The sequence below is a fragment of the Sorex fumeus genome, unplaced genomic scaffold (genome assembly GCF_029834395.1).
Source record: "Sorex fumeus unplaced genomic scaffold, SorFum_2.1 ptg000061l, whole genome shotgun sequence".
In the NCBI taxonomy this organism is placed as follows: Eukaryota; Metazoa; Chordata; class Mammalia; order Eulipotyphla; family Soricidae; genus Sorex; species Sorex fumeus.
Window position 1 is genome coordinate 6,443,649 of NW_026606118.1, and position 17,157 is coordinate 6,460,805.

At 52.8% G+C, this 17,157-nt stretch overlaps 1 protein-coding gene across 1 annotated transcript in view; it reads right to left on the reverse strand.

The window, feature by feature from the left end:
- The window catches only part of ARID1B (AT-rich interaction domain 1B), a 303,856-nt gene that overhangs the window by 57,964 nt on the left and 228,735 nt on the right, over positions 1–17,157 (reverse strand). Inside the window, exon 6 of the mRNA XM_056126314.1 lies at positions 8,437–8,680. Within this exon, the coding sequence (XP_055982289.1) occupies positions 8,437–8,680 (244 nt within the window). The remainder of the gene's footprint in view (positions 1–8,436; positions 8,681–17,157) is intronic.

Consider the following 17,157-nt stretch of genomic DNA (forward strand, 5'->3'; position numbering starts at 1 on the left):
TTGGGGTCTTGGTGGTGAAGAATGAGTACTGGTGAAGGGAAAGGTGTTTGATCATTGTATGACCGAGACTTAAATCTGAAAGCTTAGAAACTTTTCCCACAGTGACTCAATAAATAAATATAAAAAGGAAAAAAAATTAAGGTGGAGTTCATACCCAATTCAATTAGCTAATCAGTGGCTGAATAAATAGCAGTACTCCTACAAAAAAAAAAAAACAAAAACAAACAAACAAAAAAACCAGACAACCATGCTTCTGGTCTCAGTTATTGGGTTAGTTTTTTTGTCTGTTAAATTCATCTCTGGCTGCTGCAAAGAATTCCTTTACCATCTGAGTTAATTTATCAATGATTCTCTGGGGTATTTCAGATTACTACTATATCAATTAGAGAGCTAGCGTCATTTCTTCTGTGTCCATTCATATTTCTTGGAGTTGTCTAACTGTCCTGGCTGATATCTCAACGCTGCTGAAAAGAAGTAGAAGTCATCCTTGCCTTGTTTGCATATAATTTTTAAAAAAACAAATTCTAATGATTTCCCACCTTCTAAGATACTGCCTTTACCACAACGAGAAAGAACCATTCAAATCTATATCCTTGTTTTGTTTAGATCATAACCAGATATTGAATTTTACTGAGGGAGATGGTTTTCCTTAAATTTAGCATATGGTATATAACATTAATGGAGTTAATATTGAACCAACCTTGTATTCTTGTAATAAATCTCCCTTAGTCGTGGTACATTATTCTCTTAATGTACTGTTAAGTTTTTATTTGCTAATATTTCTATAGACTATGCTAGGATAAGGGTGAGGAAAATTTTTCTAACCAAAAAAATAATAACTTTAGGAACTGGATCAAAAAAAAAAAAAAGCCCCATCAAACTAGAGATTTTCAGGATTAAAAAAACACTGTGATTTAAGTGTTTTATATATAATAGAACTAGGGAAAAACTGGGCTACTGTGTAAATTAGCCAGTACCCAAATAATCTGAGAAATCAGCACATATCCAAGTCACACATAACATGCAGTGCGTAGACTGAGACGTAAATTATAGCTCTCTGTAATTGATAGAGTGAGGTGGTTTGGCCGTCAGTGCTGAGAGGGAACGAGGATTAGACCTCGCACCCCGCACACAAGGCCGGCCTGTAAATTCCTGAGAGAAGACGCAAGGCAAATGTAGCCCAGCCCAGACCTTCTTCAGGGAGAGCTCGTCAGACTTTCTGAGATTAGAGACTCCCCTGAAACCCTGCAGGGGAATTACCTAACACGGACACTATAGGGCCTTTGTGGAACACAGCCATGAGCAGCTCTGCCCCCTTGGGTCACGTGACAGGGAGCAACTCTGCTACCTTGGGCCATGTGACAGGGAGCAGCTCTGCCAACTCGGGTCACGTGACAGGGAGCTTCTCAGTCTCCGAACGGAATGCGCTCCCTGTCCCACATGAATGGTGCTTATCCTACAGGTGCAGAAGAGCATCCAGATGAAGTTTCTGGAGTACGAGTGCAACATCTCCTAGCAACGAGTCACTCGATGGCACAGAAGAATCTGAATCTCAGGTGCCAGAGCTTCAGATCTCTGTCCCCTCAGGAACCCTTCCCCAACCGACACCGGCTGTTTCGGGAACTTTCATTCCTCAAGAGCCAAAGAACAATGGGCTTCTCACCCATTATACGGACAAGAGCCAAGTTCCATATTTCTTCCTGCAAAACAAGTGTTAACAGTTCTTTCTCACTTCTCTATTTTTATGGGTTAACTCATCTCAAGAGAATGAATGTATGTTCCACAAGGAGAGAGAATTTTGTTTTGTTTCCTGCTTGATCTGCCAAACCAGACGTAGAGTTAGCAATATTTGTTGAGTAAATAAATGTGTGACTGATTACTCCAGAAACCAAGTCCAGATTAACAGATCCTTCTAAGTTATCAGCAATCATGTGATGTTATCATATGATTTTAGACCGGGAACATGCAAACTTTTTCTGTAAATTGGCAGACAGTAAATATTTTAGGTTTTGTAGGCCATATGTTCGCTGTCACAACTATTCAACTCAGCTGTTGTAGTGCAAAAGCTGTCCTAGACCACACATAAACAAAATAGCATAAGTAAAACTTTATTTACACAGACAGGTGGTGAGCTGGATTTGGCCCACAGGTGGTCGTTTCCTGATCCCTATTCTAAAATGACATTTTGAGGGGCCTTTACTCAAAAAAGTCAAACGGGATGTAGATGCCACAATGACCAAAACCTGACATAGGGCCTAGAAAACAGGCCAGTAATTACGGTAACATGTTCACCAGGACCCTGGCCGAGGGGGTTTGACCCCTGGTACCGCACTGCCCCCAGGTACTGCTGGAACATTCTGGCATCAGGAGGCCCTGACACTGAACCTACAACCTGCAGCCTGGCCGGCTGAGTTAGCAGTGGGGTCTGTGGGGTCCCTGGGCCTCCCTCCCGAGCGCGGGTTGGGAGGCTCCCATCAAGACTCCCAACATCAGCACATGTATTTAATCTTTTTTTCCCCAAAAAAGAGCTTATGTAAATAAACACCAGTAACAAAACTGGCTCACATCTTCAGAGCAGACCTTGTGTTGGGTGCTTCGTAGCCCTCAGTTCTTCTGTCTAAGCAGAACTCTAAGACAGAAAGAACAAGCACATTTGCAATCTTTTATATCAGTCATTGTCTTATTTCCCAACTTTTGGAGGCCAGGTCAAAAACCAACAGAACTTGGGATCTGACCAACTGTGTGGGTGACGTCCTAGCACCACTGAACGGGGGACAATCAACACGGGGTGAGAAGAATCCCCACGCCAATTCTTCACTGGGGCTGGAATTTCCCTGGATCAGATCCTTTCTAAATCACTACGGAAGAAAACCACATGGACTTTTCTATCAACAACAACAACAAAAATCAGCTCTGAATTACAACAGCCTGTGGCAGGACTATCTGTTCCTCTGTCCATCATACTGGACCAATCTCTATGTGACACTAGTAGGCAACGAAACACCCAGAAACTCACATTTGAAAGTGAGTGGTCAGAGAGTGAAGCTTCTCTCCCTTCCTCAGTGCTGCAGTTAAAACCTCACCCAGGACGCCTTCCAGGTTGGAATATTGCTGTAGCCTGATGGGGGAAAATCTGGAGTTTAAAGGGCAGACGCTAACCTCAATTTTTCCTATCAATAATCTATTATTTCCTTTCCTCCCGGCTTGCTACATCAGCTGCCTTTGGGCCAAGGGGGCCATGCGTGGCCTGCATGATACATCTTCTTCTAAAGGAAACGGGAGCCTGATTTACTCGAACATAAAAAAAAAAATTGAAGTAAAACAACACTGAGCACTTCATGATTTTTTTTCTGTAAGCAATTCACAACAACTGGCTTTTGCAGATTAGCATGAAAATGCGTTAGACCCTAGGAAAGCCAGAGTCTGGCGCTCGACTTCCTCTCAGTAAGGAATCCCAGGCAGGGAACCACGCACTGCTGCTCAGTGAGGACTCAGGCTGGGGACCGCCCAGGGCTCCCTCCTCCTGTCTAGGCTCTTTACTGGGAAACTGGGCCTGTGAATTTGTGTCCAGCAAAATGACCAGCCATGACTGTTGAATCTTGAGACGAGGAATCCGTCATCACTTTGCCAATAGTTCTACTGTGGCACGGTAGCCCTGTCCTCCTGCTGTTCATCGATTTGCTCGAGCAGGCCCAGTAACATCTCCATTGTGAGACTTTGTTGTTACCGTGTCTGACATATCGAATATGTCATAGGGAGCTCGCCAGGCTCTGCTGTGCGGGCGGGATACTCTCGGTAGCTTGCCGGGCTCTCCGAGAGGGGTGGAGGAATTGAACCCGGGTTGGCCTGGCCAGCTGCATGCAAGGCAAACACCCTACCGCTGTGCTATCGCTCCAACCCCATTCAAAGCCAAAATGAAAAATAAATAAATAAATAAACTGCACCCAACAATGCTTGGAGAACCAGGTGATGCTGTTTTTCCTTTTTTTTTTTTTTCCTTTTTGGGTCACACCCGGTGATGCTCAGGGGTTCCTCCTGGCTCTGCACTCAGGAATTACTCCTGGTGGTGCTCAGGGGACCCTATGGGATGCTGGGAATTGAACCTGGGTTGGCCGTGCGCAAGGCAAATGCTCTTCCCGCTGTGCTATCGCTCCAGCCCCAAACCAGGTGATGCTGGGGACCAAACTTGGGGCCCCGCAGTAGAGTGGCATTTGCTTCAGTCCTTTGATCACAGTTCTACTGTAAACAAGATATTTTTCTAAAATGCTGCCACAAAATCAATTTTTCCTTTTTCAGTTCTTTTCCAGCAATTAGCAACTGAACTGTCCTAACCATTCAAGAATTCTTGGTGATGTTCTAACTTAAATGAGGACTTAAAAAGTACAGTGTAGGGCTGGCTGGAGAGACAGAACAGCGAGCAGACTGGCTCACCTTGTGTGTGGCCAACCTGGGTTTGATCCTGCTAAGGCCCGGCAGCACAGCCCTCGAGTGAGCGGCTCTGACGGTACAAAGGGGAGATGGGAGAAGGGCCGTGAGCAGGGCGCGCGCTGTTCCCATGGGGACCCCCGGCAGCACAAGTAGCTGAAGAGGGGCCCCCCACCCTCCCGGGAGAGGCCTCAGACAGCCACATGCATGACGAGGACACCTTTTCGGCCCACAGGTGAGCGGGAAAGGTGGGGGTGGGATGGGCAGACCACACAGACGTTCGGACCAGGCCCACCTGGTGCAGTGTGGAATGAGGTGAGAGTCGGGGATCTAACATTAGGAACAGTTTTCTTAAAAATAAAAGAGAAAGGCTTTAAAATGCCTCGATTTTTGGTTGGCATAGAACCTATTTTGTTGTTGTTGTTATTATTATTATTACTGGCAGGCTTGGAGGACCACATGGGGTGCCCGGGATCGAACCTACATGCAAGGCAAGTGCCCTACCTGCTGGACGACTGCTCCGGCCCAGATGTTTTTAAGCTTTGGTTCACACCTGGTGATGCTCTGGGGTTACTCCTGGCTCTGCACTCAGGAATCACCTCTGGCAGTGCTTGGGGGAACCATTCGGGATGCCAGGGATCAAACCCGGGCTGGCTGCATGCAAGGCAAATGTCCTGTCTGCTGTACTACCTCTCCAGTCTCTAGTCTTGGGGCCACACCCGGCTGGTGCTCAGGGCTTGTGTCCTGCTCTGTGCGCAGCAGGCTTGGGGACGGTTTGGGGTGTTGGGGATTGAACCGGGTTCGGCTGCGTGCACAGCAAGTACCACACCTGCTATACGCCCTACCCCTGGCCCCTTAAGAAGTACTTCAGAAGGTAATGAAAACTAAACGTGCCCTATTTGCTTAAAATCTTCCCAGTCACAGGGCTCTGAGGTGTGGCATCAGAATGTGGATGTTTTGTCCAGGGGTGGGTGGGAGGGGGGGTCGGTTGGGGGCAGCTCCAGAGGCAACCCGGGAGCTGGCCCAGAGGGAGGGAGGGAGGGAGCCGTATCCACAGCATGTGCGTCCCTGTGGGCACACAGTTTTAAGAGTTGCTGCTCACCACCGGGCTTTCACTCTTGATTCTCTGGTGCACTCTCTCCCAGGGCTGGAGTACAAACTCAGTGCTGAGGAATTCCTGGGGTGGGGTTCCCGGCAACCCAGGAATGCTCTCAACAATGCAGGATGTGACCCCCCCCATCTTCTTCACACCCACCCCGTTCTTAGAAACGGCTAGCCTGTTTCTGTGAAGACAGGATGGGTTATTAACGGTTCCTTAGAGAGAGGCACCAGGCGCTCTGAGTCCGCTCCCTTCCTAGGCTCGGGGAGGGAGGGGGGGAATCCTATGGGTGGGTTCCCTGCTGCTGACATCTCCGGCCACAGTTTTTAAGGGAAAGATGGACAAATGAGCAGTCTCAGGGGTGTGTCTTCCCAAGAAGGATGGAGGCGCCCTCAGCCTGTGCAGGAAGGGGAGGGGAGCCCTCCGCCTCATTATTATAAACGCCCGTTTATATATTATAAACGCCCGTTTATTTCAAGGCAACGCGGGGCCTTGGCATCTGACTTGCCGACTTCCCCCTCGGCGCCCCCGAGTGGCAGACAGACATCCTCTTTGGGCTCATCGCGCGCCCACTTCCGGTCTGAATATCCTCATAGGGGCGTTCGCTGCAGCCACCAGGGTGGATGGGAAGGGGCGACAAGCACGCGGCGGGGGGGTGATGAGTGAGCCCAGCCCCTGTGTCCCGTCTCCCACCAGGCACTTGTTCTTGGCCCCCAGGACACTTAGGACTGGAGGACACACGGCAGAGAGGAGGAAGGGAGGGAGCCCGCCCGCTCGCTCGCTCTCCTTATTTCCCCGGCAGCGGAGGGGCCACCTGCGAGGTCCCAAAGGGCCGCTGATGGAATGGACACCTTCGCTGTCTCTCGCAAGGTCACACTCCTGGGGCTCCGGGCAGCCTTCGAGCACCAGCTCCAATGTCACTTTCTGTCGGGGAGGGGGACTGTCACCACGCGCGGTCGTCGGTGACGGCATTTATGAACATGCAGATGTGGCTGATTAGAGATTAATGCCTTTCAGGCTTGGCGCCGGCATTCCGTTTGTCTCGTGCCGAGACCAATCCTGCTCTTCATTAGTCAATGACAAGCCGCATCACCCCGACGTGGCGGAGACGGGCAAGGGTCAAGGGTGTGGACCGAGAGTAAGCGATGGGGCTGATTAGCGAGCGATAGGGTGGCTATAATCAATCAACACATCATCATAACCCCTGGCCGCGGGGCGGTTGGGGGCCGAGGAAATAAACACATCACTCCGGGGAAAACGGTTTGGCTCCTTTACTCAGGAGAGCACACAGAGGTGCGAGTCCACCTTAGGGAGGCCCGGCATGATGGCCACGGCATGCACTCCTTATTCCACATCTTTTCCCAAAGCAGAGTCAAAGGGTTCCTGGGCCTGACACGTGAGACCAGGTCTAGCTGGCGAAGCTGTGGGCCCCTCTGTCCCATCTCCTCCCCGGGAAGCTGGCCAGCTGCGCCCAGGGGAGTCACGACCTCAGGGCCTGGCCACCACCCAGTGGGGTCGCATCACGAGAGTCAGCAGGCCCGCTGTGTGTGTGGACACGTGTCGTGTGGACAAGGGCCCCAAGAGGGTCACCAATGCGGACACTGGGGCACAGAGAGCTGGGCCCAGGCCACATAGCTGGTCAGCAGGGACAACGCCTTTAGCTCCCGAGTGACACATCTGTCCAGACAGACACTCAACCCATCCCCTGAGCTGTGACCTGCTCCCCGGCCATAAGGGCTCTGCTGGCCACGGGAGCCAGATCAGGCCTTGCAGACAGCCACTGGCACAGGGTCACGCCTCTCAACCCCTCCCACCTCTGCCCCGGGCACCAAGCGCTGGCAGGAGAGCAGAGCGGGATGCCTAGGGGCAAGGGGAAAGGAAAACGCAGCCAGTCCTTGCACTGAGGCTGTGTGTGAACGCTCTCGGGCAGGCGGAGGGCTGGCGCTCCCAAACGCACAGGGCCTGCACCGACCAGGGCACGACGGCCTCCACTGGAGAGGACGTCACCCTGAACCGAATCATCAACATACACTCTTGGTATGAAGTTAGAGTAAAAGTCTCTGACCCTCCACCGATAAGAAGTGACTTTAGTAAAATACTAAAAACAAAAACAAAAACCAACAACCAAACCCTCTAGGGCATCAAGTCAGAGGAGGTTAGAGGGCTAGGAAGGAAACATAAATACAAAATACAGGCATGGATCCACATCCTAACGCGGGTGGTGGGCGTACGTGGATTCCTCGCCCTGTTACGCGTCCCAGCCACCACGCTGCATGTGTCCATGTACATGGCTATAAACACTCCACAACAAACTCTCAACGTAAGTGGAGGAAACGGCTGGCCATGCTTTCCAGCGAATCAACGGTCAGAAAACCGGGGAGCAATTCAGAGTTGGTTCTGAGAGCCAAAGGTGCTCCCCGGGAGCGGCCCGCGTGAACTCAGCACGAGTCCCATGGAGGGGAGAGCCGCGTCCCGTCTGCCGACCATGGAGGGGCTTCCTGGTGGGCCTGCAGGGATGAAGACTGAGGGACAAAAGCCAGCGGACTGGTCAGTCTTCTCCCGCTCCTTGGGAAGAAGGCAGGGGACCCACTGCGGGACAGGAGCGAGTCAGCTGGCCACATGATCCCCCAGGGGGCACAAGAGTGTTAAACCCAGAAGGTGCAGGTCCCAGGAGTGGGGCCGCGGGGCTGCCAACAGGGCTCAGGTGGGCAGAGGCCCTGGACTATGTCAGGAAGCGGCACGGCAGTCCGAGCTACAGGTTTGGGGCGGGCGTCCAGCCTGGGGCGCGTTTCAGGGACTCGTTACGCGGTGCCCGCTAAAAGGCTGCATGGGGGGTGGGGGGGCCAAGGCAGACACGCAGGCGGGTGCATGGGAGGCGGGCTGGGGTCAGCGTGACCGCGAGGAGGGCGTACCTGGAATACTGGCAGGAGAGATGGGGCCGGAGCGCGACTGGGTGCTTCCCACGGGCGAGCCGACGGGGGACGGCGACGGGCCCCCGGGGATGCCCGACAGGTGGGGGGACGCGTGAGGCGAGAACGGCGACTGGGCCGGGTTGCTCTGGTCCCCTTGGCTGCTCGTGGACCCGGAGGCACTCACGGCTGAGCTCAGCGTGGCTTCCGTCCCCGTGGGCAGGTCGTCGATGGAGCCAGACAGGTCCTGGGAGAGACAGAAACGGCAGGTGTTTATAGAGCAACCAAAGCACCACGGGCCCCGCCCAGGGCCTGCGGAAGGCGCCCCCAACTTGGAACTTGCGGCCTGGCCACCGTGGGCCTCCACGCGGCCCCCTGAGACCCTCTTCCCGGGAGCAGCCACGGGAAACGCATGGCGCGTCAGGGGCCAGCCCTCTCCCCGGCCAACCCAGAGGGCTGCAGGTGCTAGACCCCTCTCAGGCGGAGTTACAAGGGAGGGCAGTGCAGGGGCAAACCAGGATATTCCAGGGGAAGAACAGTCAAAACTCCAGCTGAACCCCGTGGTCAGAAATTCCTGCATTTTAAGCAACAGCTCGAGCGTCCTGGCCGCGAGAGGGTCACACTCCCACCGGACACTCCTCTCCCTGCAGCAAGCGCCCGGGCCCCCGGCAGCACGTCCAGCCCAGCAAGTGACTCTGACTGTGGTCAAACTGGATGCCCGCGGAACAGATGGATGCAGACGTGGCGGTCACACAGAGGTCCAGGGTCCAGGTCTCGAACCAGGACAGGGAGAGAGGGCGGTGAGAGGCAGGGGAGGAGGAGAAGGGGCCCTCTCCCTGCAGTGGACCCGGGGCCCGGAAGGGGGCGCCCTTCTGGGAAACAGATGCAGGCCTGCAGAGCACGCCAGGAACACCCAGGTACACGGCCGGGGGCGATCCGTTCCATGTGTGTCCAATGGTGCCTCGGAGGCTGAGGCTGGGACTGAGCTCCACAGCGGGGGCTGCAGGATGTGGTGAGGGAACAGACCTGGGTCTGCAGCCTGGCCCAGGGAGGGAAGCGAGGAGCAGGGAGGCCCCCGGGGGACCCCCAGCCACGCTGCAGACTGAGGGCTGGGCTCCCACCCTGCAGAGCTGGCCTGTTTACAGCAGGTGAGCAAAGGCTTCCACTGCCACTGCATCCTTTTGAAAAACAAAACAGAACAAAACAACCCATTATACAGGACAGTGGAGGGAATCTCCCCAGCGAAATGAGTGCTTCCTGAAAACACAGGAAGCTGGAAGTATTGCCCCCCCCCCCCCCCCCACGCTCAGGAAGTAGGGTCCTCAGAGCTCCCATACGAATGCAAAGATGCTCAAACTTCAGAAAGTAAAAAAACGGGACCTCCTCCACGACCCAGAAAAGACACATCAACTGGCAGCAGTTTGAGGGGACTGTGCAGCCCAGGGTGGAGAGGAGGGAAAGGCAGGGACGGGCCAGGTAAGGGCTGGGCTGACCACAGGAGGCCCTTGTAAGTTCCTTGCCCCTTCCTTATCTCCTCAGGTCCAAGGGACAGGCCAGCAGAGGCCACCAGCTGTGGCCTGCGGGTCCAAAAGAGACCCTGCCCACTTCCGCTCTGCCCGCCAGGAAGACCTCTGTAAAGGACGGCGGTGGTGGGTGCAGGGCAAGTTGTCTTTTGGGCTTCGCACAGCAATGTGCCCGGGCCTTAGGGTGGGGCCAGGCCAACCATCTCTTCGTGTACCACCTCTGGCTGCTTTGAGAGGGGCCGCCCCCTGCGAACCAAGCCTAACACCCTGATGACAGGCCCGAGAACGGCGCCCACTGGGGGGAGGGTGGCCTGGGACAGTCCTGTCGAGGGCAGCGAGGACTGGCCCACACATGAAACCGGAGGGGCATACTCACGCGGCAGGCATCAGAATAACCAGGACTACCCTCCCGCCCATGGGTGTGAGCACTGGGCCCAGGCGTACCCTTGAACCCCCAACAAATGGGCGTCGCTCATGGATAAACAGAGGGTCAGTCAGAGAAAAACTGCCAGGAGCAAAAAAAAAAATACCCTTCCTGGGACCAAAAAGATAAGAGGGTGAGAGGCAAACCTGTTTTCTCTTCAGTGATACCACACACACAGAAAAAAGCCCCAGGGAAGACAACGGAGGTGCAGCTTAGGAAATCAGGACGGAAGTTAAATAATTTTATGCTCGACATCATTAATTATCAGGGAGATGCAAATCAAAACAACAACGAGATCTCAGCGCACGCCACAGAGACTGGCACACAGCAAAAACAACCACCGGTGCTGGTGTGCATGCGGGGAGGAAGGGACTCTCGTTCCCAAATGCCGACGGGCCCAGGCTTTCTGGAAAACACTATCGGCATTCCTCAGAATACCAGAGGCCGAGCTTCCATATGACCCAGCAGTACCGCTCCTGGGAATATACCCTGGTGGCCCCCCCACAAGCACGCAGTAGAAACACTCTCCGCATGCCTATGTTCACAGCAGCACTATCCACAACAGCTAGAATCTGGAAAACAGCCCGAGTGCCCAGATCAGACGACTGGATGAAAAAAAAAAAAAAAGGAAAAAATTAGGCCCATCTACACGATGGAATATTACGCAGCTCTTAGGAAAAACGAAGTCATGAAATTGGCTTCTGCGGAGATGGACGTGGAGAGTATCCTGCTGAATGACATGAGTCAGAGCGAGAGGGAGACGAGAATGATCGTGGCTCGTTTGCAGTGCAGGAGTGGGAGGGAACTGGGGGACACTGGTGGTGGGGAAAATGTGCCCTGGTGGCAGGATGGGTACTGAGGCGCGGTATGACTGAAACTCAACCACGAACAACTTTCTGAAGTGTATCTCATGGTGATAGTTTTTTTTAATTTTTATTAGTGAGACACCATGAGGTACAGTTGTAGACTTATAAATTTTTGTGCTTGGGTTTCAGTTATACAATGATCAAATACCCATCCCTCCACCAGTGCCCATTTCCCACCACCACGGGTCCCAGCATCCCTCCCACCCCCCATCCCCCCCCATCCCACCCTGCCTCTGTGGCAGGGCATTCCCTTTTGTTCTCTCTCTCCTATTGGGTGTTGTGGTTTGCAAAAAATGACATTGAATGGCAATCATGTTCTGTCTATAGTCTACTTTCAGCATGCTTCTCCCATCCTGGGAGGATCCTCCCAACACCCTTTATTTGGTGCTCCCTTCTCTATCTGAGCTGCCTTTTCCCCTAGCATATGTGGCTGGCCTCCAACCCATGGAGCAAAATTCCTGGTACTAATCTCGGCGATAGTTTGTGTGGCAGTTTTCATGGAAGGTCAAGGTTGGAAAACTTCAAAATCCCTCTGGGATCACCAATCAGCTCCTTCCCTCTTCTCCCTTCCGACACCTCGTTCCGGCAAAGCCCACGACAGGGCAAGGAGGGTTCCTGCCGTTCCACAAGCTGCTCAGGACACAACCACGAGAACCCTACGGAACCAGCGGCTGCTTCTCGCTGCCGAGTCATCAGAACTTCACAGCCGAAGCGACGGCGAGGGAACAGGGGAGCGAGGAAAGAAGGGTCTAATTTCCCTATCACCGGGAGACACACACGAAACTTTTCCGTGCAAATGAAAGGGGAACAGTTTGCTCCGGAGACGCTCAGGGTTCCCACAAGTACAGCCTGTGAAAAACAGGTTCATAAAGGAGGAGGCTTCAGCCGGTGGCTCACACACCCGGGCTCTTTAACAAAGAAACTCTGGAACTAATACTCCTCCGGAGGACAATTCAGGCAGCGGGGTACCATGGCGATGCTTCTCTCGTAGTGCTTGCAGACCGATGAGGCCTGCGAGAAGCAGAGACCCGGGCGCAGCCCCTTTCGTCGGAGGCACCTTCACGCTACATGGCTGCCACTTATCAGAGAGCCAACAGGTCACTGCAGAGAGGCTCCCCCCAACTTTCCCGACCTGCTTCCTGCCTCCTCCTTCCAGAAGGTGGAAGGTGGCGGCTTCACACACGTCTGGGCAGCACGGAGTCCACCCTGCATCCTAGGGTCAGGAGTCCGGCCCGGATGCACGGAGCCCACCATCCTGGGCCTGAGTCTAGCCTGGACAGCACGGTGTCCATACTGCATTCCAGCAGTGCTCCCCCGGCCCCATCCTTGGCCAATGGATACCCCGGGGGTCCAGAGTCAGCTGCACAGACGTAGCGCGCTTGGGAAGTCAGTCCCCTCTAGTGCCCTGGTCGTGGTTTAGAACCGTCACCTGACATGGGAGACAAACACCGCGAGAGTGACGGGGTCGGAGCCAGTCACTGGACTGACACGGGTCCACAGACGAAGCGCCATGAAGGACGGGCTAGTTTCCTTGTCTGTAGGAACCTGTGTGGAGCGGAGTATTTCGAGCCACCCACCCAAGGCCCTGTTCTTTCATCTGTCTAGACAGCAAATGAGCTGAAAGCAGAGACTTCCTGTCTAAGTGAATTAAGTGATGCCCAGGCTGAGGGAGATGGGATGGACGGAGGGAATTCTTCCAAGCACTAACTTTTAGGATCAAAAAGTTATCTTTGTTCCAAGTTATGTGTTTCTTACTTTCGATTCAGACATGTCCAAATCACAAATCTTTACCTCTCCATAACATGTGACGCTATATATGACACCTGGCCATGAGATGTGTGAGGTCAATTGGGGAAAAAAAAATGCTTTGAGGTTAGTGTGAAATTGCTTCCTTCGTGAATGACAAAACTCTGCCCAAAGCCAGGGGGACACAAGGAAATTATTGAGTCAAAGTCCATTTCCAAAGGTTGCCAAGAACCACTTTCGGGGGGAAATAAACTTGCATCTGATTCCCTGAACTCTCTCTCCCTCCAGCAGACACTGGGAAGAAGCATTCGAAGGAGGAGTTTCAACTAATTTCACTGTACAAAATAGGCCAGACCCACAGAAAAAGCCATGTGAGCATCTGACTGCGAGCCCTTCTAAAGGAAATACTCTAATATACTTTTTCGATTGTTTATTTGTTTATTTATTTATTTGGGGTGGGGGGCGGGGGGCTAGGTCACTCCCGCAGTGCTTAGGGCTGCCACCAGGTTCTGCACTCAGGGGTCGCTCCTGGTCGTGCTCCAGGAACCAATGTTGTGCCTGGGATGGAACCCGGGTCAGCCGCATGCAAGGCACCTTCCCTGCTGCACCGTCTCTAGCCCCTAAAGATCGGACTTGCGGACACAAACGGAGGGCTGCTGCATTGAAGCTGTAGGGTAAGGAGAAGAGGGTCAAGCTGGGGGTCCTTTGGACTGAGGGGGAGGGAGACACGGCCCAGAGAGCGTGCCACCTGCAGGGAGGGGAGGGGAGGCCACCAAGGGCTGCCCACGTGTCCAGGCACCAGCTATTTTCTGGAACAGGAATCTGTGGGCATGCGGAAGGTGCAGCATTTTCAAAGATTAAAAACAGACAAACAAACAAAAAAAACACCCCAAAATACAAAGCCCAACAAACCAAGCATTAAAAAAAGCATAGAAATCTAAATCAGGAAGGCCAAACATCATAAAGAAAAAGTATGGAGAAAGAATGCGTTAGACACGACGGAAATGACAGGTGCCACTTAAGAAATTAGTAAATTTCTAAAATATATTATTTTTCAAATTTGAAAAGTGCTGAAATAACTATGGAAAAGATTTCCATAGTTATTTACAAAGATATGAGCTGGAGTGACAGCACAGTGGGTAGGGTGTTTGCTTTGCACGCGGCCAACCCGGGTCCAATTCCTCTGCCCCTCTCGGAGAGCCCAGGCAAGCTACTGAGAGTATCCCATCCGCACAGCCAAGCCTGGCAAGCTCCCCATGGTGTATTCGATATGCCAAAAACAGTAACAACAAATCTCATAACGGACACGTTACTGGTGCCCGCTCAAGCAAATCGATGAACAACGGGAGGACAGTGCGTCAGGACAGTGACAGTGCTATTTACAAAGGCATAACTATTAAGGATTTATTAAATTCTGATTATAATGATCTCACAAGTTGACTGAGTCTTCCCACTGACCAGTTATCTATCTATCTATCTATCTATCTATCTATCTAAACAAAGTGAGTTGAAGGGTATTTCTCTTAGCCTTAAAGTAGCAAACATGCCCGGAAATAAGTGGCTTGGAGTGTGAGGACCTGGGCGTGAACCCATCACAACCAACAAAAACCTGATTAGGAGCAACATTTGCCCTTAAGAAATAAATTCTTTAACTACAGATTCTTCACAGAACTTGTTGACCATGACCCTGCATTTCATCCTAAAGGGGAAAATTGCTAATTACAGAGGAGAGAGGCGGGTTCTGGGGGTTTACGGGAAGGCGCTTCACAAGACTTAATGCGGGGTATGAAACTATAAGTACGAAAGCAACTGACGAACTAACAAGATGTATAAAGATGTTGGGTTTGGAATCTGTCTCCTGGTCCCCGTTTTTATCTCTGAACGCGTCTCATAAATCTCTTACCACAGAGAAGCAATCCGTCGTCCCTTTACATCTCTCCTGGTAAAGGAAGTCCTGTTTATCTTAGAATCACAATGCTTCGCACGTACGATTTTTGAAAATAAAACTTAAAAACGAATAGGCATGAACCCTCAGGAGACATTTATTTCTTCAGTATAGGGAAATAAAATATTTTAAAATAGAGACCTGCAAATAAATTAGCAACAAAAAAAAGAGAAAGAAAGAAAAGCCAAACTAAAAAAAAAAAAAAACTCATCATTTATAAAATATATGGCATCTACATGGAATACAGGAAAGCAGGATAAATAGCAAAACTTGGTCTTTCTTTCCTTCCTTCCTTCCTTCCTTCCTTCCTTCCTTCCTTCCTTCCTTCCTTCTTTCCATTCCGTTTCACATGAACTGCAGGCACAGGCTCATTCTACAACTTTCCCCACGATTTAAAACCCTCTTCACTTTGAACTGAGTCTACACATACGCAAAAGCAAGGGAGAGGGAGAGGGGGAGAGGGAGAGGGAGAGAGAGACAGAGACACAGAGAGCGAGAGGGAGGGGGGAGAGAGTTCGTTCCCACTGCCTGTGCCAGTCTCTTCCTATTCCTGTTGACGTTTTCCCAGAATCATGGCAAAACCCACGAAATCCTTACATTACATTACAGGAAGAGAATCCTCCCTGTGACTACGCCCCTCGCTGCCTTACAGCATGTCCTTGGGCCGCCCGCCCGCACCAGGACCAGGAGCCACCCGGCCACTGACCCAGCACTCTCCTGTCCCCGCCTCTCCTGTGAGCATGACCCATCGGCCCTGATGTTACTGGGCGGGTCTCCTGGGCGCGCTCCCGGTGTACATGTGTGGGGGTCTTCTCTCGGGCTCCATCAGGGCACCGGGCCCGCCGGAGCGTCCTTTGGAGCCAGGTACCCTTTACCCTGCATCACCTCGTGCTTGATTCCCAGTGCTGTGACCGGTCAAGGGGGTTTCTGCCGGTTCCCCTGCTCACCAGCAGTCCTGGCCCAGAGCCAGTCAGAGGAGAGCAGCCGGCACAGCCCCCACCAGAGGGACGGCATCGAGCTCGTGGGCATCTCTAAAGCCACACGGCGGCAAGGACGAGGGGGCTGGACCCGCAGCCAGGAGAGCACCCTGCTTCTCTTTAGACACCTGCGTGGTAACTTTAGCCCAGGCCAGCCACGGTCACTGTGGTGTCCCGGTATGGTGTTCCTGACGTCTAGCAATCCTCTGACGTTCGTCTGGATTTCTGGAAGGAAGGGCTCTTCCGGGTCCATTCCCTTTAACACAGTCGAGGCAGCAACAAGCAGAGGCCTGGAAAGACGGTACGGGGACCAAGGCGCTTGCTTGCACGTGGCCAACGCAGGTTTGATCTACGGCACCACATACGGTTCTTCCCAAGAACCGCCAGGACTTATCCCTGAGTGCAGAGCCAGGAGTCAGCCCTGAGCACTGCTGGCGATGGCGCCCAAACCAAACAAAACGCATGACCACTGCGCCCCCCCCCCCCCCCCCCCCCCACACACACACACACGCAGAGTAGCATCTCTGCAGTGCGGGCTAGCAGAACTTGAGTTCCTCGAAGAATTAGTGACGGTCATCCCAGCACTAAATGACGGCATGGCTGCCACAGAGAGCTCGCGTCTAGGAAACAGTCGAGAAAGAAACTCCAAGCTTCACGCTTTTCTGACACAGCTGGTGGAGAGAGGCTTAGCAGAGAAAGAGTTGGGGCCAACGATCTGTGAGCATCTTACAAAGCAGAAGACGTATTTACGCTGTGAGCCAAGCCAGATCCCCCCCCCCCCCTTCCTCCAGCCCCTCTGGGCACAAGCAGCCTGGAGCCCTGCTTTGCTATGAGACAGGCAAAATGTGGAGAAAATGGGATTTTCTACCAGTGCGAAACAAACGCACTGAGATGTGCTTAAAAAAAAAAGGTGGGGGGGGTGTGCAGCAGCATCAGAACGGAGCGGGTGATGACTCAAGCATCCCTGAGAACATCGCAGATCATGCAGAGAGAAGGTAGGAGAGCGCGGTGGGCGGTGCAGGGAATGGGAAGCCGTTCCCAGCCGTGGCAGAGATGCGCGGCTGGGCTGGGCGGCCTCACCACCGTCATGTCAGCCCTGTGCACTGTCCCTGGGCCCGGAGCTCCCGTAAGCGGCAGAAGTGACCTTCAGTGGCCCGTGCCCGCCCCCTGCCTCCCCCCGCCCCAGGTGGCATGTGCAGGAACACGGAGACCCTGAGTGACGCCCATCTCTGCTCCTTATAGC